Genomic DNA, 24,625 nt, shown 5'->3' with positions numbered 1-24,625 from the left:
AAACCAGTCAATCCTAAAGGAAAATAACCCTGAATATTCACTGGAAGGACCGATGCTGAAGCTGAAGCTGAAGCTCCGATATTTTGGCCCCCTGATGCGAAGAGCCAAGTCATTGGAAAAGACCCTGATGCTGGGAAAGATTGAGGGCAGGAGAAGCGGGTGGCAGAGGATGAGATAGTTAGCATCGAGGACTCAAGGGATATGAATTTGAGCAAACTCTAGGAGATGGTGAAGGACAGGGAAGCCTGGCATGCTGCAGGCCATGGGGTCACAAAGAGTCGAACACGACTGAGCAACTGAACAACAACAACAAATTATTATCTGCGATCGACAGCTGAGAAAGCTGTCCAGAGGAACTTGGCCAAGTTCTCACAGTAGCAAGTTGCGGAGCTGAACTTGAACCTCCCCTCCAAAGCCTGGGCATGGAACCACTTCTGTAAAGATGTACAACTTTTCTGGGAAAATCTGTTGATAAGAACTTCGGGCAGAAGGTTGGACTTGAAGCACGTGGGTGATGGCTGGTGCCCAGGCTTCAGGGAAGAAGATGCGGGTTCCAGGACAGTCCGGAGGGAAGGGAAAGTAGCAGTGAGGACGGGAGCCTGGTGACAGTGAGAGGCAGGCCAAGAGAGGATGTCAGTCAGCCACAGGGTGACTGGAGGGGACTTGGGAAGAACAGGAAAGCATTCTGTCTATGGCACACTACGTGACCCCTCCCTAGGACTCTCTACTTCTCAGTGGACACCGTTCAGATACATTTTTTTTTAACAAGAGTAGTCTGTTATTGGATTTCCCTGGTGGGCCACTGGTTGAAAATCCACCTGCCAATGCAGGGGACACAGGTTCAATCCCTGGTCTCAGAGGATTCCACTCAGTGCAGAGCAACTCAGCCCAAGCACCCCAACTGCTGAGCCTGAGCTCTGCAGCCCGTGTTTGACAACAAGGGAAGCCCCAGCACCGCAGCTAGAGAGGAATCCCCTGCTGGCTGCAATGAGAGAAAGCCGCCTCACAGCAACAAAGATCCAGCACAGCCAAAAAATAATATTAATTTTTAAAAAGTAGCTTGGTATTGCTGTCATGACTCCCCACTTCCCCCACCAAAACGCACTGAGTTTCACGGAGTGTGGGTCAATACAACGCAAAGCAGAAAACAGGAGGCAAGAGAGGCTTTGAACAAGGACCTTGCCACGATCTGCAGGATGTGGGGAGAAAGTTCCACCGCCGTGGCACAGAGGTCAGTGTCACCTGAAATTTGACGGGCAGGGGATTCTCACTCACATCTGGGCTTGAGTCTGATCTGTTAACCCTGGCTGCTCACCCTGTGTTAAGCCTGTTGTTATCTCTCTGGGGGCCCAGGAGAAATAAAACCCCATCTGAACGCGAGAGCCCACAGGTGGTACAGAAATAGGAACTGGGGGGCTGAGCCAGGCATGCAAGGGCGGAGCCTGGGTCCAGCTTAGGCGGGGCAACGTGACTCAGGAAAAGCAGGCTGAGGCCTTGAGGCTCACAGCTGTGAGTCGGGAAGGCAGCCCTGGGCCCCCATTTGACCTGATGACTTGTAAAAAGACAGCCTCCTCAGGGAAGTCCCTGGGCCAAAGCCAAGGGCTCCTAACTGTGGAGTTTTTAGCCATTATTTTTTTTCCTATCCCTGAGCTCTTTTAGAATCAGAATTGCCTCTTATTTAATTTACAAAAACCTGATGCTGTAAGAAAGGAGGAATCTCAGAGTAGAAAGAAAAAGGGGAAGCTTCAGGGTCACACAGTGATGGGTTCAAAACTCAGCTGTGTCACCGAGTGGTGACTTTGGGAAACTTGCTTAACCTCTGACCTTTCATTTACCCATGCATAAACAGGGGATATTTATATAAAACAGACAAAACGAATCTATGCTCTTACAAGTCCAGAGAGTGGTTCCTACTACAGGCGGATGGGGAGCCTGAAAGGGAGACCAAGAAGAGACTGGGGGTGCTGGTGACGCTCTGCCTCTTAATCCGGGTACACGTGTTCAGTGACCTGGGGAAATTCATCCAACTGGATACTTACGGTTTCTGCATTTTTCTGAACACAGATTATGTTTCCAAAACAAGAGTATGTGCTTTACTTTGTGTTCAAAACAGGGTGATGATAACACCTAACTAACTTCAGAGTCTTCTGAGACTGTTAGCAATAACAGAGAAGGGAAAGAGTCCAGCTTCAAGCTGTGGGAAAAGAACAGGCCTGTTCTCCTTGGGGAGAGGCCTGAGGAGGGGGAGACCCACACTTCTGGGGGCTTTGCTCAGGTGGGAGGGTCACCAGGTCCATTTTGAGAAGGCCAGAGGGCGGCAGGGCCAGCTGGACAGTCCCTGGTGCTGGTAAAGGCTGCAGATGTAACATGCACCCTGCCGCACTCACAAACCTTCGGGAAAGCCCCTAAATCACTGAAGTGTTGGGCTCCGGCCCCCAGGGAAACAAACAGGCCCGCAAACTCAGGAGCCAACACATAAAGACACCTAGAGAAGCAGGAAGCGATAGGTGAGTAATTCCCAGGCCAGGGGAGGGCTTTCAATCATCCCAGAATTTGAGCCAAACTTACATTTCCAAGAATCAGGAGCACCCCGAAATGATCTCTGACTACATGTATATAAAGTACCTGGCCCATAAAGTCCGTGATAAATGGTAGCTATGATGACTTCGGTTGGTCCACAGCCACCAAGCATCTCTCTGTATCTCAAACTCCCCTTAATATAAATCACGGGTAGTGTGGCATCCAGAGAAGCAGTGTGCAGGTGACTCCCCAAGCAGGTAAGCGAGTGAGGAGGACACCAGATACTCACAAATGATAAATGGCAAATGTCCATCCTTTAAGCATCCTTAAAAAGGGCTGGGGACAGTAGGGGGTGGGGGTCAGGGGGAACTCTAGCTGGAAAGCACTGCCGGTCCCCAGATCCAGTGACAACAGGAAGGCACAGTTCCATGGCCTCTGGGGCTGACCTCTGAAAAACCTTTCCAACAGCCCCCTGCTCCTTCTTTGAATATAAGCACTGATAACCGTTGCTGAAGCTGAAGCTCCAATACTTTGGCTACCTGATGCGAGGGGCCAACTCTTTGGAAAAGACCCTGATGCTGGGAAAGATGGAAGGCAAAAAGAGAAGGGTGCGGCAGAGGATGAGAGGGTTAGACAGTGTCACAGACTCGATAAGCATACATTTGAACAAACTCCAGGAGACAGTGAAGGACAGGGAGGGTTGCAAAATGCCGGACATGACTTAGCGACTGAACAACGGATTACAATCCGCCACCTACGTGTAGTCATCGATACAGCTGTACTGGAAACCCATCTTGTCCAGCCTGTCTTCCAAGAGCTTCACACTGCCTTCTCCACAGGATTCCCTGAAACACAAACACAGACACATACACATCAAAGAAGCTGTTTCTGTGTTAATGAAAAGTTATACTGGCCACGTGCTACTGAGATCTACTCCTCGCTGGAGAAATACGTGGCAGATTCTCTGAATCCAGAGGTGTTGCCGGAACCCGAGCCGCCGCTCCCACGTGGAGATGCTCTGAACCTTAAACCTGTCCGAAGCCCGCGAGTCACGCACATCCATGCTCAGGCCCGCGCCGGCGCATGCGCGGTGGACCACAGGGCGCATCCCAGCCGCACCGCAGACACAGCGTTGAGCTTGGGCTCCGAGCCAGCTGACTGCCCCCTTATCCAACCCACAGCGTATTAAGTCGATCTTCAGATGGAAATAGAAAATACATACAAAATCAAAAAATATTAGAAAACTCAAATAAACAAAAAGGGCGGGGAGCCTAAATCTCACATCCTTGGCGATAACCGCTGCTCACATGTTGATGTACATCACTTTCGACTTTTTAAATGTATTTATTCCGACGAGACTGAAAACATAACAACCCAATTCTGCTGCCCAATGCGTGTTTAATCTGCGTTTGCCCATGTCTGTGTGTCCACGTATGTACCTCTCTGCCATTATTTTTAATTCCTGCTTGGGCTCCTTTTACAGTCTGAGCATAATTCATAAAAAGCAGTCCCCTGTTGTTAAAGGTTCAGTCCTACATTTCAGTGCCGTTGACACTACATGGATACATGTACATGTATGACTGAGTCCCTTTGCTGTTCAACTGAAACCATCACAACATGTAATCGGCTATATACCCCAATACAAAATAAAAAGTTAAAAAAAAAAAAGGAGGACTTCAAGCTTGCATTGATATCTGAGCTGATGCAACCATTGAGTTAGTGGTTTCCCAGAAAAGTATGGATCTTAAAAGCTTTCTCAGCCAGTTATCTGAGACCCAGTTATGAAACTGGTTGTTCTGTGAAAAGAATGTCTTCATTACATAGTCCATGAGTCAGTTCTGAGAACTCCTGGTGAGGTTGTTGGACTTCTAATGACAGACAGAAAAAACTGGCTTTGCCCCACACGAATGCATGAGGCCCTCTCCTATCTGATGCTGCCCTGGTCACTCAGAAAGGCTGAGAGGAGTCTCTGGATAAAGGAAGCTTTCTCTCTGGGCTCAGGACTGACTCGTGGCATTTCAGAAAGTCAAGCCTTTGCCTTTCTCTGCCCACCACACTATGAACAGAGAAGACAGTGGCTTCCCCAGAACTGTACATGTAAATCAGACTGGGTCATGTCACATCCAAGAAAAGCATGTTTGTACCATGACCATCACCAGTAGCACGGTAACTTACACCTTGGGTCCTCTGATTTCATGCATCACCCAGATCTCAATTCGTGTGATTTTATCCTTCTGGAGGTAGGGAATTTCAAAATCTGCAAAAAAACTGAGAAAACACGTTCTGTCAAGTCCTAAGGCAATATGACACTGTTCCCATATCGTTGTTAGCCGACTTACACATTATTTTTAACACTATTGGGGGTTGTTGGTGGTGGCGATTTTGTTGCTAAGTCTTGCAACCTCATGCACACCGTAGCCCACCAGGCTCCTGTCTCCATGGGATTCTCCAGGCAAGAATACTGGAATGGATTGCCATTTCCTTCTCCAGGGGATCTTCCTGACTCAAGGATCAAATCCGAGTCTCCTTCATTGGCAGGTGGATTTTTTACCACAGAGCCGCCAGGGAAGCCCTTTGGGGATTACCTTTTAGCTTTAACTTGTAGGTTACTATTGCATTCGTGCATTCAGCTGTTAGTGGTATAAAGGCATGCACATGGCTCTGATGTCCAGGTCATTCAATGGTTTTGCTCCAGCTGAACTTACAAAAGCACTAGATTGGGATATGCGGACGATCCTCTTAAGCCTCCATTCAAAACAATTAAAAAGACATCTTGGCATCTTTGTCATATATGCTAGGGCTCGCATTCTTACCCTTTTACAGGATAGGCTCCTGCTGGCTCTGAGCCATTCAGCATGACATTGATCACCCCAGAACTATCTCTTGCATACTGCAAAAAAGAAACAAGCATTTTGAGTTAGCCAAGACACCATTTTTCACCTATGAAACAGTCAACCGTTTTTTTTTTTCAATTAACAATCCTCAATACTGACAAGGATGTGATAAATCTGGTATTCCACAGAGCTAGAAGGGATGTAAATTGGCATATCTTGGAAAGCAAATTGCTTTGAAATGTGCAAACCTCATGCCTGTCATCTACCATCATAAAACAATACAGGACTTCCTTGCTGGTCCAGTGGTTAAGAATCTGCCTGCCGATACAGGGGACATGGGTTCAATCCCTGGTCTGGGAAGATCCCACAGGCCACCAAACAACTAAGTCCGTGTGCCCCAACTACTGAGCCTGGGCTCTGCAGGAATAGAAGCCACTGCAAAGAGAACTCCGACACCGCCACTGGAGAAAAGCCCCTTCAAGCAGCAACAAAGACCCAGCACAGCCAACATAAATAAAGAACTATTTTTAAAAAAATAAAAGAATCCAAAACTATCAGATTCCAACCCTGTATCAATCAGTGTACACTATCTTATGCTGCTGCCATTACAAACAGTCTCAAAAATCCCAGTGGCTTTAAACAAGAAAGGTTTATTTCATGCATATGCTACATGTGTATCACTGGTTTTCGGATTTGGGGTTTGGGTTTTCCTACATATGCTCCTGCTCTGGGACCCAAGTTGATGAAGTCTCCACATCTGCAGAGTCATAGTTTATCAGTGAAGGGAGAGAAAAGTGGCACGCCACAGACCAGTTCTTCAAGTCTTCCCCAGTGGCTCAGTGGTAAAGAACCTGCCTACAATGTGGGAGCCACAGAAAATTCATGTTTGATCCTGGAGGTGGGAAGATCGCCTGGAGAAGGAAATGGCAAGCCACTCCAGTATCCTTGCCTGGAGAATCCCATGGACAGAGGAGCCTGGCGGGCTACAGTCCATGGGGTCCCAAAGAGTCAGACACGGCTAAAGTGACCTGGCGTGCATGCACGCACACACCCAGAAGTCAGGCAGTCACTCCTACTCATATCCTATTAGCCAACGCAAGTCACACAGAAGTAACTTCAAGAGACAGAATGAATGCGAAACACACGCCCAGACGATGAGCCAGAAATACTCAGGAAACATCACAAAGGATCCCCCGGTGCACAGAGTTATACTGCAGCACGGTTTGTAACCAATCTAAAACGGTCAACTACAGGGAAGGGTAAGTCCATCGTGGTACTCACACGTCTGAAATACAACCCAGCTGCTGGTAAAAGACTACGAAAGACTGGCCGTAGCCCAAGAAGTGCTTACATCCAGAGCAGTGTGTGAGATGAGATGGCTCGCGCTCAACTCTGTTCAAAATGAATGGGCAGGGACTTGGCTGGCGGTCCAGTGGCTAAGCCTCTTGTGCTCTCAGTGCAGGGGGCCAGGGTTCGATCCCAGGTCAGGGACCTGGCTCCCGTGTGCTGCAACTTGAAAATATCCTGCCTGTCACAACTGAGACTCGGTGGAGTCAAATAAATAAAGAAAAACACAAAAATGAATGGGCAGAAGTGTGGGAATCAGTCAACCCCCGAAATTCCTAAGGCAGACACAGGGCCAGAGAAATTCCCCAATCTCCTGCTCAGCACACTACTGGAGCATATAATTTCCCTGATAAAATGCTTCTTCTGGACTGAGGTGGAGCAGGGCAGGGCTGTCACGCAGATCTGAGATTCGCAAGGCCGGGCTTGTTCTCTGGCAGTGTTAAATGTAAGTTGCTCAGTCATGGACTCTGTGATTCCATGGACTGTAGCCTGCCTGGCTCCTCTGTCCATGGAATTCTCCAGGCAAGAACACTGGAGTGGGTTACCAATTCCTTCTCCAGGGGACCTTCCTGACTCGGGGATCGAACCCTGGTCTCCTGCATCACAGGTGGATTCTTTACCATCTGAGCCACCAGGAGAGCCTGGCCGCCCAATACCGGCTGCAACACTCCGCTCCATGCCACCACACCTGTCTCAGCTTGCTTCCAAACATGCGAACATTCGAGGTTAAATCTGCAAATGCCAAAGTCTGATGACCACTGTGTTAAATGATTTGCTCTTAGGTAGCAGGAATGTGAATAACTAGTTTTTTTCTTTATACATTCTATAATTATCATTCTCTATCATGAGCAGCTATTAAACTGGTGATACAAAAATTTTTTTTTTTCATTAAAACAAAGCATGTCGGGAGTTTCTTGGTGGTCCAGTGGTTAGGACGCCATTCTTCCATTGCAGGGGGCACAGGGTCAATGCCTGGTCGGGGAGCTAAGGTCCTGAATGCCACACGGCACAGCCAAGAAAAAGAAAAAGGAATGCAGATGCAGTGAGGCTGTATGAAGTCACAGTGTCCAGTTGCTGCACTTGTTAGCTCAGTAATTAGACGGATTAAGTTCCTTGGCCTTGTCACCAAGGCCTATCTGTAAAACAAGGGTAGTAAGAGTCTCTACCTATAGGATCGCTGTGATGATCAAATTATTTTAAATGATACTACTATTTATGGCATATTTCTCTGCCATGGTTCGGACCCTCTCCTCATCAGTATATCAATACTATATTATCTCACTTCACGTTCAGACAACCCAGCATATTCTGAGGGTTCATAAAATGTGTGTGTGTTTGTGTTAGTCACTCAGTCGAGTCCCACTCTTTGCAACTCCAATGGACTGCAGCCTGCCAGGCACCTCTGTCCATGGGATTTTCCAGGCAAGTATACTGGAGTGGGTTGCCAATTCCTTCTCCAGTCGTAAAGGTGAGCATGGTTACGAAACTCCCATTTCAGGGTTGGAGGTGGCTTGGAGCGCACTTTGAAATGGGGTAGGTCCACGGGGTAACATTTGGGTTTCTCTGCATACGATGCTGATGTCACTCCTGCGTGGTCCTTAGGACCCCATGTTCAGATGATGATGCCACACACAGCCCCCCACTCCTCAATGAGGGGCTTGGGCAGCTCACCCCCTGGAGTGGTTCTGTACTCCAGGCAGAACCTGTGGGGAGCAGGCACAGACCGAGGGCTCCCCGGAGCTAGCAGGAGAGAGAGGAATAAGAACACCTTTGTTGGGAGCCACCCTCCGCTTAGTTCCAAACTGCCCCTGTAGCGGAAGATTTAACCGAAGAGTCTCTTGCCCTGATGAACAGTGGCTCCGGTGGACACCTGGTGATCCAGGGCAGGAAATGAGACCGAAAGGAACACAGATAACCCTGAAAGGGGCTCAGTGGCAGGACCGGACATCGCCAGAGCCCTAGCCAGTGCAGATAACAGTCAACTGCTCTTCGTCAGGCACTGAGCTAAAAATGTCACCTTCTTATTTGGAATCTTTGGTCTAATGCTGGTGGCAGGAAATGTAAGCTGCAGTCACTGGTGTTTTCTAGCTACTGATCGCTATCAATTCTGCTGATGATATTCTCCGTGGCCTTTAGGGGACTGTGGGATTTCCCTGGTGGCTCAGACGGTAAAGCGTCTGCCTACAATGCAGGAGACCGGGGTTCAGTCCATGGGTTGGGAAGATCTGCTGGAGAAGGCAATGGCAATCCACTCCAGTACTCTTGCCTGGAAAAATCCCATGGACAGAGGAGCCTAGTAGGCTACAGTCCCCGGGGTTGCAAAGAGTCGGACACGACTGAGTGACTTCACTTTCACTTTCTGCACTTCCAGTTTATCTCTGGTGTGTATCATCTCCTGCCCCAAGAATATCAGCCTTCTGGACGCCTCTGACCCCCACATATAGGTCTCAGGAGGCCCAGGTTCTCCCGTAAAGCAGGGATTACGCCACTTCACATCGCAACCAATATCACATTGATTTGAAACAGTAACAACAACCGCAACCCAACTGTAATAATAACAACTGTTTAAGATCCTCAGCTGAAGCTACTATTTAGAATATTTTCTCTGCGCCAGGCAATGCATTAAGCATTTCAGCTTCTTAAATCCTCACGCCTTTATGGAGCAAAGAGGCTGAATCAGAACGTGGCAGAAAGTGAGACACAGGGAAATGAAGGACTGACGTGATGGCCCAGTGATGCCTCTGAACCCTCCGGCGCCCTCTTCACAGGTCCCACATCTGCTCTGCCGCCCAGCCGTGCACCCCAGGATTACCTGGATGGATGCACTTTTCCAGAAAGAATCCACAGGGTTGTTTTCGCAGTCTCCTGATGTTGGACAGGATTGGTAGTCGAGTCCTACAGGGCAGACAGACAGACACATTTCATTTCAAAGATTATAACAGGAAGGGATTTATTGAAAATATTTGCTGGGTCCACTACAGGTATAAAGAATTTTTAGTGGATTTAAAAAAAAATCTTTATTGAATTTGTTACAATATTGCTCCTGATTTATGTTTTGGCTTTATGGCCAAGAGGCACGTAGGATCTTGAGCCCTCTCCAACCAGGGCTCAAGCCCACATCCCCTGCATTGGAAGGTAAAATCTTAACCACTGGACTACCAGGGAAGTCCCTCCAACAAAATACATTGAGCCGCATTCTACAGAACGTGTATGGGCTTAAAATTCATAGCTCTGTCTACCTAGGCCACAAGAAGCCTGGTGAGGAGCATCCAACCCCTGATAAGAAGACATTCGTCATTCTGCTCCACACAAATGTGAAGAAGGTGGAGAATTGAACAGATGGATTATTTCTCTGCTGGAGTTCTAGCCAGTGATACATATATTGATGTGTGTGTGTGTGCTCACTCAGTCCTGTCTGACTCTTTGCAACCCCATGGACCGTAGCCTGCCAGGCTCCTTTGTCCATGAAATTTTCCAGGCAAGAATACTAGAATGAATTACCATTTCCTACTCCAACATATATTCATATATATATATCCAAAAATTATATATAATATCATAAATTATACACATATTAAAAATTATAAATATTTAAAATGTATATGTATTTTATATATATATATATATATATATATTTGCTTTATTGGGAGAAATGTTTCTGTAATTAGCACAAGTGTTGGAAGTAAATACAAGAAAAACAGACCCAGACAATAACAGTCCTTAGCCAGAAAACAGAAATTTTATAACATTTAAAATATACAAAAAGTTAAAATGTACGACGTTTAAAAATTTTAAGGGCAAAATTCAGCAGCTATATAATGGGATTTGTCCCCCATTTACACTATTTAAAAAAAAAAAAGAAGGAGAAAGTGCTCATTGACAATTCATTCCAGGGAGGACCAAGCAGAGCACCATGAGAACTGCTTGAAGGGAAATGCATGATGATTCGTTGGCCCCTCTGGGTGTACCAGCATCACCAATTTGGAGGTTTCCTGAACCCCATCAGAGAAGGGTTTTTATGGAGATTTCATGATGTAGGTGTCACTGAGTCAGTTGTTGGTGATTGACTCAATCTCCAGTCCCACTCCCCTTCCCAGAGGACAGAGGACGGGGTTGAAAGTTCCAGCTTTCTAATGATGCCTCTGTGTTTTTGGCAAGCAGCCCCCATCAAAAGTCACCTAGGGGGCTCCCAACCACCAGTCATCGCGTTTCTATACAAAAGGCGCTCTTATCCCTCCTCGATGCCAAGGTTTTCAAGAGCCTTACCAGAAACCAGGGGACCAAGACCTTCATTTCCATTATACCACAGTCTCCCTCTCTTCCGTCTAGTCAAAGCTATAGTTTTTCCAGTAGTCATGTAAGGATGAGAGAGACCACAAAGAAGGCAGAGTGCCGAAGAACTGATGCTTTCAAACTGTGGTGTTGGAGAAGACTCTTGAGAGTCCCTTAGACTGCAAGGAGGTCACACCAGTCAATCCTAAAGGAAATTAACCCTGAATATTCGTCAAGGCTGTATATTGTCACCCTGTTTATTTAACTTATATGCAGAGTACATCATGAGAAATGCTGGACTAGAAGAAACACAAGCTGGAATCAAGATTGCCGGGAGAAATATCAATAACCTCAGATATGCAGATGACACCACCCTGATGGCAGAAAGTGAAGAGGAACTAAAAAGCCTCTTGATGAAAGTGAAAGTGGAGAGTGAAAAAGTTGGCTTAAAGCTCAACATTCAGAAAACTAAGATCATGGCATCCGGTCCCATCACTTCATGGGAAATAGATGGGGAAACAGTGGAAACAGTGTCAGACTTTATTTTTGGGGGCTCCAAAATCACAGCAGATGGTGACTGCAGCCATGAAATTAAAAGACGCTTACTCCTTGGAAGGAAAGTTATGACCAACCTAGATAGCATATTCAAAAGCAGAGACATTACTTTGCCAGCAAAGGTTCATCTAGTCAAGGCTACGGTTTTTCCAGTGGTCATATATGGATGTGAGAGTTGTACTGTGAAGAAGGCTGAGCGATGAAGAATTGATGCTTTTGAACTGTGGTGTTGGAGAAGACTCTTGAGAGTCCCATGGACTGCAAGGAGATCCAACCAGTCCATTCTAAAGGAGATCAGCCCTGGGATTTCTTTGGAAGGAATGATGCTGAAGCTGAAACTCCAGTACTTTGGCCACCTCAGGCGAAGAGTTGACTCATTGGAAAAGACTCTGATGCTGGGAGGGATTGGGGGCAGGAGGAGAAGGGGACGACAGAGGATGAGATGGCTGGATGGCATCACTGACTCGATGGACGTGAGTCTCAGTGAACTCTGGGAGTTGGTGATGGACAGGGAGGCCTGGCGTGCTGTGATTCATGGGGTCGCAAAGAGTAGGACACAACTGAGAGACTGATCTGATCTGATCTGATCTGATTCATTGGAAGGACTGATGCTGAAGCTGAAGCTGAAGCTCCAATACCTTAGCTACCTGATGCAAAGAGTCAACTCATTAGAAAAGAACTTGATGCTGGGAAAGATTGAAGGCAAAAGGAGAAGAGGGCAGCAGAGGATAAGATGGTTAGATAGTATCACTGACTCAATGGACATGAATTTGAGCAAACTCTGGGAGATAGTAAAGGACAAGGAAGCCTGACATGCTGCAGTCCATGGGGTCAAAAAGAATAGGACATGACTGAGTGACCCAGTAACAACTCCCTCTCTTCGCAGTCTTTCCATCACGTTCCCCCTTCAGCCTCCCCACCTTCTGCAGAATAATCAAACTGTGGTCTCCTGATCACAGTCCACTGGAAGAATGTCCATGGCCGTTTGATCTGTACCCTGCCATGCTTCCCATCTCACTCAAAGTGAAAGCAAGCATCCTCAGTGTCCTGTGCCATCTGGCCCTTTATTTCCCTAGCCTCATAGCCAACGACTTGCCTCTTCACTTACTGCCTGCCTTTCTGTTCCTTGAATCTGCCAGACACCCTCCCACCTCAGGGCCTTTACACTTGCAGGAAGTGTTCTTCCTTGCAAGGAGCTAGCGTGAGGCACTCCGCCCGTGGCAAAGGTCATGAGGAAGGAGGCTCGACATATGCAAAGGCGGGATCGAGCCTCAGGACTCCCCCTGGAAATCCTCGAGCATCTACCCCCATAACCAGAGCCTGCCTACTTTACTACTTTGTGCTCTCACCTACACCTCTGACTTTGCGGGGGGCTGTCCCCCACCACCTCTTTCAGAGAAGGAGTTAACTTAGAGCTCCAGTTAATAATAATTCCTGGGTGTGATAGGAGTGTTTCAACCTACAAACTCCTCTGAAGGTTCTGTAGCCTGCCTGACAGGCTTGTCCAGCCACATGTGATTGCTCACAGCCTCCCAACCGTGAGAGGCATGAGATGCTTTAAACCTAAAAACAGGTTCTTTAGAGAAGTTAGAAAGCTATTAGTATAAGTATAATGGGCTGATTAGAAATTGTATTGGTGAAGGGTTTTTCATTTGTTGAGCCAATGTTTGTTGCTAAGTCTCCACATCCCCTGCCCTTACACACATTAATGAATATATAGAAGAAATAAGTATTAACTTTTGATATTAATCACATTAGACCTTAGGCTAAGTAAATTCTTTCCTTAATTAAAACCCACTACACCCTCACCCTATAGGAATGTAACTTTATTTGGGTGGCGTCTGTTTTAAGAATAATCACCCCTGGAGAAATAAGTGTCCTGGTTGACTGACCGCTGTCACAAGGAGAGGGTCGTATATTGTCAGCAGGCCCCCTGGCCAGAAGATGATGTAACACCCCTAAGACCTCTGTATACATTTGTATGAAGCACCTGACTTTGATAAAAGTCAGGACTGCTGACCCCGCGTGACTTTTGCATAACATCTCAGTGTATAAAAGTAGACCATGGAAAATAAAGAATTGGGATCAGTTTCTCGAAATACTGGTCTCCCCGTGTCGCTCTCTCTTTCAAACTCTGGCTGAGTCTCCATCTGGAGTGCGGAGCCCGCCATGCTTACTAAGTATGCCTGGGCTTCTAAGATCCGACCAGGGAGGCCTCAGTGTCTCCTCTCCTTCAGGAGAACGGAAAGACGCCTGCGGCCTACGTAAGTGGTGCAAGCTTCTTGTCTTGAAGTTTTATTGGTTTCCCGCGTAAACCAAGCTACTCAGCCTCTTTTCTCCACTGAATTTTCCTGCTGAGCTATCCTCATTCTATTACTCTTTATATCTCTAATTAATATTTAAATAAGTCACCGACGCCGTCCCCGCTTCGAATACCCTGGATCAGCCAGGGCTGGACCTCGGCACTTCCTCATCTCCTTCAGCCCTCTACTCAAATACCAGCCTCTCAGTGAGGCCTTTTCTGGACCCATGTAAAACTGCAAGGCTTTCCTCTCCCTTCCCCATCAGCCAGCACTCCCTACCCTCTATTCCCTATTTGGTTTTTCTCCATAGCCTTCTGTAGTATGGCAGACTATAGCATACTTCATAGTATGGCAGACTATAAATTATCACTTGCCTATTTATGGTCTTATCTTCACCCCCGTAAGGATCAGGTGTTGATTTGATGGTTTGTTCTCTCTTGTGCTCCTAGTGCCTAGAAGAGCAAACACTGGCGTGGAGCAAGTACTCTACGAACTTTAAGATGGATGAATGAATGGAGGAGAAACAGAACTGAGCTTAGGTTAACGTTTTTTTTTTTTAACTTTCTTAAAAATTTTTATTGGTGTATAGTTTCCTTAATCATGTTGTGTTAGTTTAAGCAAAGTGAATCAGCTATGTGTGTGTGAGTGGCTCAGTTGTGTCTGACTTTTTGCAACACCAGGGACTGTAGCCAGTCAGGCTCCTCTGTCCATGGGATTTCCCAGGCAAGAGTACTGGAGTGGGTTGCCATTTCCTTCTCCAGGGGCTCTTCCCAACCCAGGAATTGAACCTGGGCCTCCTACATTGCAGGTGAATTCTTTACTGAGTCAGCTATACATATACATATATCTACTCTCTTGGATTTCCTTACCATTTAGGTCACCACAGAGCACTGAGTAGAGGTCCCTGTGCTCCACAGTAGGACCTCTATAATAGTTGTCTATTTTATACACAGTAAGCTAACTTTTATGTATAGTAAGTTAACCTATAAGTTATACACGGTAAGTTAACCCATCAGTAAGGACTGATGCTGAAGCTGAAACTCCAATATTTTGGCCACCTGATGTGAAGAACTGACTCCTTGGAAAAAACCCTGATGCTGGGAAAGATTGGAGGTAAGAGGAAAAGGGGATGACAGAAGATGAGATGGTTGGATGGCATCACCGACTCGATGGACGTGAGTTTGAATAAGCTCTGGGAGTTGGTGATGGACAGGGAGGACTGGGGTGCTGCAGTCCATGGAATTGCAAAGAGTCAGACATGACTGAGCGACTGAACTGAAGTTAACGTTTAAAGTGACTCCAATACCCAGGGAGGAAGACTCTCCAGTCTTCACGAAAGGGCCACCTCCCTGCACCCACTTCTTTGCTGGCCTTGCTCCTGCTCAGTGTGTAAGACTCACCGAGAACTAAGAGCCTCGGGAAGCTTCTGGAGTCTCGGATCCAGGCTGGTGTCTCTCTCTGCTTACTCCTGACTGCCCAGTTCTTCCTGCCTCAGAGTACACATCTCTGGACTAAATGGCCCGCCCCCACCTACCACCAAGGCTACAAGCTCCCTGAGGGCAGAGACCGCTGTATCACCAGCGGGAGTCGTTGAATGAGACGCGTCTGCATTACCATCAGGTCAGTTTCTGTGACTTTAACTTTCATTGTGATTTCGCCAACTACAAGTTGGCACTTTCCATCCACCTCTACAAGGATTAAATCATGAGCCGCTGCAGTTGCTGCCCTTCAACACCCCTTGAAAAGAGTTTAGGGTGGAGATCAAGAATGAGACGCTCTGTGCTCCGGGAAAAACTGGCAGAACAGGTCTTCGGATAGTCAGATATTTTCAAGAGATTTTAACGAACCCAATTCTTGCATCTCCTCGTACCTAGAAAAGCACTAAAATCCTTCGTGGTGATGTCTGCTCCTCGTGACTGGCAGCCAGTCTTTGCCAAAGTGAGTGCCTGACTGTATGCACCCCCTGCACTGAAATCATACATAACACTGACCTTCCCCATGGCCTCTTTAGAGCAGTTTCTCAGAGCTATCTGAAATGCTGTCTCCCAGATTATAGTTTTCATGTTGCCCTAAATAAAACTGACTCACAGCTCTAACATTGTGCATTTTCTTTTTCAGTTAACAATCTGAATTTCAAAATATTGGCTAGTGGTCTGGTGTGGTTTCAGAACCAGTGGGAAGAGGGGTGAATCTTGGTCCCAGTTCCTCAAGTCATTTAACTGCCTTCAGCCTCAGTTTACCCCTCTAAGGATAGTGAGACAGAGTCATGCAGGACTGAAGTCAGACGGTGTAACTGTGCTGCTAACATGCTGCGCACTCCTGAGCTAATGTGTCAGCCTTGCTGTGCCTCAGTTTCCTCGTTTGTCAGAATAGGAATCAGAGAGGACTGTCCCATGGGGCCGTTGCAGGGATTCAATGAGTTAATACAGTAACTCCCCTACTACAAAGCTTCAAGTTGCGAACTTTCAAAGATGTGAGTGTGCGTCTGGTTCCAGCAAGGAACCCTAACCTGTACCATCTTCAACGGGCGTGAGTGAAATCACAGCTTGCCCTCCGTCTCCTATTGCTGATGATCTTTCGGCTCTACCATCTCTCACTTCCTCTCTCTCTTCCGGTCAGTAACTCTTCTTGCCTGTTGACTGGATGCCAGCCTGGGTATGCCAGCTGTTGTCCTCTACTTTTCAAGGTATTGTACTATAAGGTTAAAAATGTCTTCTTTATTCTTGTGTTTGTTTTTTATGTATTGTTTGTGTGAAAAGTATTATGAACCTATCACAATACAGTAGTATATAGCTGTGTTAGTCATGTACCTAGCTTACCTTATTGGACTTAACGAACACACTCTTGAAATGTAACTCGTTCATATGTAGGGAACATACTGCATATGTAAAGTGCTTAGAACAGCACCTAGCAAAGACGGATGCTCCCTATTACTGTTATTAATTATTATTATTATGACCGCTTTACCTGGGAGGGTTTGAGGGCAATCAGATGAGATAAATACATATGAAAGCATTTAACAAAAATGGCAAATGCATTGAAAGTCACTCAGTCGTGTCCGACTCTTTGCAATCCCATGGATTATACAGTCCATGGAATTCTCCAGGCCAGAATACTAAAGTGGGTAGCTTTTCCCTTCTCCAGGGGATTTGCCCAACCCAGAGATTGAACCCAAGTCTCCTGCACAGCAGGAGCATTCTTTAAGCTGAGCCACCAAGGAAGCCCAAGAATACTGGAGTGGGTAGACTGTCCCTTCTCCAGTGGATCTTCCCAACCCAGGAATAGAACCGGGGTCTCCTGCATTACAGGCAGTTTCTTTACCAGCTGAGCTACCAGGGAAGTCCCATGGTAGATAGGAACACTGACTTTTCTTGTGATACATGCAGAAGTCTTACCTGAGGCATTTGTCTGTCGACACCAGTTCAAGAAATCTCCAACCCTGCCATACAGAATGTTGCAGAGCGGTACAAAGCGGCGGCCATTCTCTCCAAAGCTGGTGACAAGGAGGTGGTTGTTTTCCCAGAACAGGGACTGAGGAAAAATCAGCACAAAATGAAAACATAAAACCACAACAGATTCCTTCAGGCACAGCATCATCAAGACAAGTCAAGACAACCATTTTTCATTCAACTGAGACTTGCCTTATGACAGGCAAACATTATCTTTGTCTTTATTGACCCCTTGGAGAAGGCTACCAACTCTCTTCTCTTTATTGCAGATGTGTGTTAGTTGCTCAGTAGTGTCTGACTCTTTGCCACCCCATGGCCTGTAGCCTGCTGGGTTCCTCTGTCCATGGGATTCTCCAGGCAAGAATACTGGAGTGGGTTGCCATTTCCTTCTCCAGGGGAACTTCCCGACCCAGGAATTGAACCCAGGTCTCCCGCATTGCAGGCAAATAGTTTACCAACTGAGCTACATGGGAAGCCCAACCCAGGGATCAAATCTGGGTCTTCCAGATTGCAGGCAGATTCTTTACCATCTGAGCCACCAGCAAACCTTTTTATTACAAGGGTAGCATACAAATCAGAGAAGGCAATGGCACCCCACTCCAGTACTCCTGCCTGGAAAATCCCATGGACTGAGGAGCCTGGTAGGCTGCAGTCCATGGGGTCGCATAGAGTCGGACACGACTGAGCGACTTCACTTTTACTTTTCACTTTCATGCATTGGAGAAGGAAATGGCAACCCACTCCAGTGTTCTTGCCTGGAGAATCCCAGGGACAGGGAAGCCTGGTGGGCTGCCGTCTATGGGGTCACACAGAGTCAGACACGACTGAAGCGACTTAGCAGCAGCAGCATACAAATGCTAATGAAATATTTTCCCAGCAGTGAAAAAAAGTAGATAGGTATTCCCTGATGGCTTAGATGATGGCTCAGACAGTGGCAACACAGGAGATCTGGGTTCAATCCCTGGGTCGGGAAGATTCCCTGGAGAAGGGATTGGCTACCTACTCTAGTATTCTTGCCTGGAGAACCCATGGATAGAGGAGCCTGGTGGGCTATAGTCCATGGGGTTGCAAAGAGTTGGACGTGGCTGAGTGATTAACACACACCAGCTCTCTTCCCTTTATTGCAAGGGTAACATGTAAATGTTAACAAAATATTTTCCCAGCAGTAAAAACAAAGTAGGTAGGTAGATACATATATAGAGGCTTCCCTGGTGGGCCAGTGGTAAAGAATCCGCCTGCTGATGCAAAAGACACAGTTCAATCCCTGGGTCGGGAAGATTCCCCTAGAGGAAGAAATGGTAACCCACTCCAATATTCTTGCCTGGGAAATCCCATGGACAGAGGAGCCTGGTGGCCTACAGTCCATGGGGTCACAAAGATTTGGACATGACTTAGTGACTAAGCACACACACACACACACACACACATATACTTACATTTTCTAGTACTTAAAAAATGATTGAATTTTTTTTTTTTTAAATCAAGGGACCTGGGTTCGAATCTTGGGTCTGTCACACCCTAAATGTGTGATCATGAACACAGCAAGTCATTTCCCTTTGCCTCAGTTTCCACACGTAGAAAATAGTGAGTATGAACCCTTTCTCTTCTCTCACAGCTGTGCCTAAGATGACGTACAATCACAGATGGATTCCTAAAGGGTAAGATGCGTCAAAAACACATTGCTTTTAGATTAGACTTTATAGTTTTCTCCTATAAAGTTCCAGTGTTTCCAGACACTAATAACACAAATAACAATATTCCCCTCATCACACCATCATATCCTCAGTATCCCAACCAGGGGCTCGGTCTAGACTGGATGCTACCCAAGGGCAGACTGTGTTCCCCATTGCAACTGAAACCCTGAGAACAACGCCTGGTACATAAGAAAGGCTCGGTGTTTATGAGTCTATCAGTCAAAGTCTATGAGAAAGGAGAACAAACACAGCAGCTCCCAGGCACTTCCTGAGCGTTCCCAGGTGGCGCTAGTGGGAAAGAACCCAGCTGCCAATGCACATAAGAGATGCAGGTTCCATCCCTTGGTCAGGAAGATCCCCTAGAGAAGGGGATGACAACCCACTCCAATATTCTTGCCTGGAGAATCCCATGGACAGAGGAAGCTGGTGGGCTACAGTCCATGGGGTCACAAAGAGTGAGCCATGACCGAAGCAACTTAGCACGCATGCATGCAGGCACTTTTCTGGCAGGCCAATGGCTACGACTCTGCACTTCCACTGCAGGGGTTGAGGGTTTGATTCCTAGTCAGGGAACTGAGATCCTTCGTGCTGCACAGCACAGCCAAAAGAAAAGAAAACACAGTAACAGCTCCTGTTCTCACTGACAGAGCAACTGCAAGATTCAAATGGCAACATATATTCAAAAAGCACATTTTTAGCCTATTATACGTTTGAACCTCCCAGTTCCATTCACCTGCCTTTACCTAAAAAAAAACCAAACAAACAAAACCAGTCAGATGTTTTCATTTGTAAACATCAGTGCTACATGACTTTACAATTTAAAGATTTTATGTCAAAAATAAATATGTCCTTCATTAAGAAAAAAAGAATTTATGTCAGAGAAATAAAAATGGTATCTAGCTTTCTCTAAACTCAAGGTGTTGTTCTAAACAAGCAGTTTACAAGGATGTTTTCATTTACTTTCACTGTATTAGGGATTAGAGTGCAGACAGGATACACACACGTAAGCCACTTGTGTACATGTTAACCAGTTTCTTAAAGAAACTGGGCCTGAATGGACATCATCTTAAGGCCTGATGAGAGGAGGGACTGGCCTCCTGGAAGGATATTGGGAGGGGGTTTTCTGAAGTCCTCAATGTTCAAGCCTCTGGGGTAGGTTAGGATGGAGATTGTTCAGAACTGGCCAGGTGCAGTGGTCCCGTGGGAAACGTGTGGTGACACCCTGATGTTCTAGTGGTTCCTGCACACTGAGTTCTTGACTTAAGAAAGCACCTTCTGCCCACAACAGGCAGGAGACCCAGGGGCACAAGTGAAAACAGAACCACCTTCCCACCAGCCAACTGGCACTCCTTGTGAGTTGGCTGCTTGATGAAGCAGAACAGTGTCCAAAGGTAGGGTTACCTTGTCTCTGGGAATGGAGTGTCTGGAGAGGTTAATAAAAAGGTCATAATCCGAGGGGAGCACAGAACAGGGATCCTTATCCAGCACCACTTTAAAGGCTTCCCAGATGGCTGTGCAGTTCTTGTCCCTGCAGAAAAGCACATGTTTGTTTGGGTTTTTTGTTTGTTTGTTTGTTCGTTTTTTAAGACTACATTCCAGTGTGATACATTTCCTCTTCTCTCTCCAAGTGTTTTTATGAGCAATTTTGTCAAATATCAGCACTGCAGAAGTGGGCATACAAAAAAGACAGAAAATTGCCATGACTCATGCATTAACCCCAGTTCACTAGAGGAAGGAAAATAACTTTGGTAATGGATTTAGAAAGCTGACAGTAGAATTGTCTTTCAGAGGCGCCACATACATCTTGTGCAACTTAGAACAGGCTCACAGAGGTGGCAGAGAATGCAGGGAGCTAGAAGGAGAAGATCCCGATAAATCACATGGGCTCCTGGCTTCAGGTGCCCCTTCACTTAGACACAGGTGCATCTTGGGCTTGGAGGCCAGGTGAGATCAGGTGGACAGGCAGGACCTCCTGTTAGTAAAATCAGGAGTGAGGACCAAGTGTGGAAAAGGGTTTCCACCTCCCGCTAGGAAGGAAGCATGACCTCCAGAGCCCTCAGGAACGCCTAAGTCCCGCCTGGCTTTCCAAAAACATTTCCCACGCCTTTCCTACCTGTTATTCTCACGCTGGGCAGTGAATAGCATGGGTGTTCCCTGCGTTACTCTCTGTTCTTTTTTATTTGCCTAAAATGCGTCTCAATAAAAACAAATGGCACAAAAAAGGGGCCTTGTGAAAACTGAAAAGGTGTGTCCCAAGAAGGAACAAAAATTACTAAGAACCACAGTGCTGGCAAGAGAGACTCAGACGTTTAAACGCCCTCTAAATGACAAGATGTGAAATTTGAACTCTCAAAGTAGCTGGGCTCCCGGAATTCCAGCTGGGGACCACGTTCCTGGGTCTGAGCATTCTGCTTATATTTTAAGCTGGTTGCGATCCAAACACACCGCTGCCTCATCCCCATCCACGAGCCCCCACCTACACCCTTCTCTTCATCTTTACAGACTCACACACACACACACACACACACACACACACACACACACACACATGACTCACCTCCAGACCCCTACAGCGCACTCAAGCACCCAGTAGATTCCCCACCCCCCTCCCTCTTTATCCCACACCCCTCCCCATTTGTCCCACCCCCATCCCCCTTTTTCCCACCCCTCCCCCTTTATCCCATCACTCTGCCTTTGCCTCACTCCCCTCTCCCTTTATCCCTCCCCTCCCCTTTATCCCCCCCGCCCCGCCCCGCTCCCTCCCACTTTGTCCCACCCCACCCTTTTTCCCCCCACTCCCCTCCCCCTCCGGCTCCCTAGCCCCCAGCCACGCTCACCGCAGCTCCGGGTTCTGCAGTGCGATCTGCTCGGCGCAGCGGCCCAGGAAGATGCTCTGCAGGTGCGGGGTGGTACCCGGCCCGCTCCAGGGCGCACCCGCAGCGCCGGCGACCTGGGGCCACCGCAGATGCAGCAGCAGCAGCAGCAGCGCCGGCCGCGGGCGCCCCCCGCGCGCGCGCCCCGGACCAGCCATCGCCGGCACTTTGGGCGACTCTGCTCTGGGACCCGCCCCTCCCCTCCCAGCCGGGTTCTCCCCGAGCTGCCCCCGCGCCGCGCTCTTCGCCCAATCGGCACCCGCGCTCACTTCCTGTCCCCCACTTTCTGCTTCAGCTCCGGGATCGAGTTGGGACATCACTCTGGGCAGGACTGTTGCCCTCAGCTAACCGTGTCCGGAGTCCACCGGGAGGGAGCTCCCAAGAAGAAGCCAGGTTGGAGAAGGACGAGTTCAGTCCCCCAAGGGAAGATTTTTCCAAGTTTCACACAGACAGCTTTCAAAGACGCCCTCTTTCTCAACGGCGCAATAATAAGTGAATGATGTTTGCTTTCTCTTATTTATTACGAAGTGCCAAGCCTTAGTGCCAAACATGCATATTTTTATTACTAAATATACAAGCATGCATATTTATTACTAAGTGCCAAGCATGCATATTTTTCATTGCCTTTTCACAATTCCTCTCTGAGCTAGGCTTATCACTCCCGTTTACAGGTGAGTAACTTCAGGGAAATGAAATCGAATGTTAAGATTCCTTTCCAGATAGATGCAGAATTCCTGAGATATCAGTGCAGGGAGCAAAGATTATCAGAACTCCAGGTGGAGGGCCAAGTCCTCAGTCCCTCCGTGATGATAGCTTTGAACTGAGTGCCTGGCAGACACGTGATAAATGTGGGAGGTCTGTGAGATACCGGTAAGGTGGGAGGATTCTAGAATTTACATGATTTAATTTACATTTAATAAATTTAACTTTTAATAAATAATTTACATTATTAAATTTAATAATTGACAGTATTTACATTATTAAAGTTTTATTTTAATCTCCTTTTTTGTTTTTGAAATTTTAGTCAAAATCCGCATTGTCCTGTCCAGTCCCTTCATAACTGAAGTCCACTTTCTAGAAATAAGCATTTAATATTTTTTCAGCAGGTTTTTTTCCCCCTGATATTGACTTCCACGTTTCCAAATAATAAACCTATATGCTGTTTCGTGATGTTTCCATCTTGGATAGTATCTTTGACTTCCCACCGTGGAAAAGGAAATTTGAACTTTAACTCCACATATCCTCAAAAGGCAGCCTTAGGACTTCCCTGGAGGTTCAGCAGCTAAGACTTCATGCTTCCAATGCAGGGAGCCTGGGTTCGATCCCTGGTCAGGGAACTAGATCCCACAAGCTGCAACTAGAAGTTTGCATGCCACAGCTAAAGATCTCCCACGCTGCAACTAAAGATCTCCCATGCTGCAATAAAGACCTCGTTGCAGCCAAATACACTGGGGGGAAAATGCAGCCTTCTGTATCTTTCTTTAAGCAAGTCTTTTTTTTTTTAAGATTTATTTATTTTTATTATGGCTTCCTTTGTAGCTCAGTTGGTAAAGAATCTGCCTGCAGTGCAGGAGACCCAGGTTTGATCCCTGCCTGGAGAAGGAAACGGCAACCCACTCCAGTATCCTTGCCTAGAAAATCTCATGGACACAGAAGCCTGGTGGGCTGCAGTCCATGGGGTCACAAAGAGTCAGGCATGACTGAGCGACTAACACTTACGTACTTACTATTATGGCTGCACTGGGTCTTGGTTGCTGCCTGCAGTCTTTCTCTAGTTGCAGTGAGCAGGGGCTACTCTCTAGTTGCGGTGCACAGGTTTCTCCTTGACGTGGCTTCTCTCCTTGCGGAGGACAGGATGTAGAGCTCAGGCGCTTCAGTCTTGCGGTGTGTGGGCTTAGCTGCTCCGAGGCATGTGTGATTGTCCCAGACCAGGGCTCGTTGGCAGGCGGATTCTTTACCACTGAGCCACTAGGGAAGCCCCCAGGTAGTTTGTATCAAAAGCTTTCACTCCGTAAGCAGCATTTACATTATTACGACTTGTGAGTATGTAATACTTTGGCCACCTGATGCGAAGACCTCACTCATTGGAAAAGACCCTGATGCTGGGGTTGATTGAAGGCGGGGGGAGAAGGGAACGACAGAGGATGAGATGGCTGGATGGCATCACAAACTTGATGGACATGAGTTTGAGTGAACTCTGGGAGTCGGTGATGGACAGGGAGGCCTGGCGTGCTGCAGTCCATGGGGTCACAAAGAGTCGGACAGGACTGAGCGATTGAACTGAACTGAACTGCGAGTATTATTCATGGCTGAATTATAGTATTCTATGGTTCTATTTCCTTTCTTGTGAATTTCATGCTTACCCAGGAAGGAGTCCCTGTCTTTCTCCCACAATTCCCCACCACTGGCTTATTTGTTTGCTTGGTATAATATGTACACTTATGATTATGGTCAAATTCTCTACAAGGCTTGTAAATCTCTCAATGCATTTTAAAGCATCGGTCAATATTTCAGGTGTCTCACGCTCTCTCTCTTTTTGTTTCTTGGAAACATCCTTTCTTGTCCAGTTTACTGTCCCAATCTGAGCTCACTGCTCTCAAGTTGTAGTGTAGTTGTCTTGCAGTGGTCCAGGAAGATACTGGTTTTCCTCTATTGAGTTGATGTCCTGTTTCCTAGATCTCCTGTCTTCTTTCTTGTTTTTTTAGATCGCATCTTCCAATAACATCTTCAGAAGATGCCATAGGGGCTAAATTTCTTGACTTTTGCATAATAATGTAA

General features: G+C 46.9%; 1 protein-coding gene across 1 annotated transcript in view; it reads right to left on the bottom strand.

Annotated features, from left to right (window-relative positions):
• The window catches only part of BST1 (bone marrow stromal cell antigen 1), a 29,081-nt gene extending 7,076 nt beyond the window's left edge, over positions 1 to 22,005 (bottom strand). Inside the window, exons 1-7 of the mRNA XM_027545319.1 lie at positions 21,812 to 22,005; positions 20,376 to 20,502; positions 17,227 to 17,362; positions 9,514 to 9,596; positions 5,334 to 5,410; positions 4,696 to 4,788; positions 3,279 to 3,365 (exon numbers count right to left, since the gene is read on the bottom strand). Coding sequence (XP_027401120.1) covers positions 3,279 to 3,365; positions 4,696 to 4,788; positions 5,334 to 5,410; positions 9,514 to 9,596; positions 17,227 to 17,362; positions 20,376 to 20,502; positions 21,812 to 22,005 — 797 coding nt within the window. The remainder of the gene's footprint in view (positions 1 to 3,278; positions 3,366 to 4,695; positions 4,789 to 5,333; positions 5,411 to 9,513; positions 9,597 to 17,226; positions 17,363 to 20,375; positions 20,503 to 21,811) is intronic.
• Positions 22,006 to 24,625: the final 2,620 nt, after the last annotated feature.

Source organism: Bos indicus x Bos taurus, chromosome 6 (genome assembly GCF_003369695.1).
Source record: "Bos indicus x Bos taurus breed Angus x Brahman F1 hybrid chromosome 6, Bos_hybrid_MaternalHap_v2.0, whole genome shotgun sequence".
Taxonomy (NCBI): Eukaryota; Metazoa; Chordata; class Mammalia; order Artiodactyla; family Bovidae; genus Bos; species Bos indicus x Bos taurus.
This window is presented reverse-complemented; position numbering and strand designations above follow the sequence as displayed.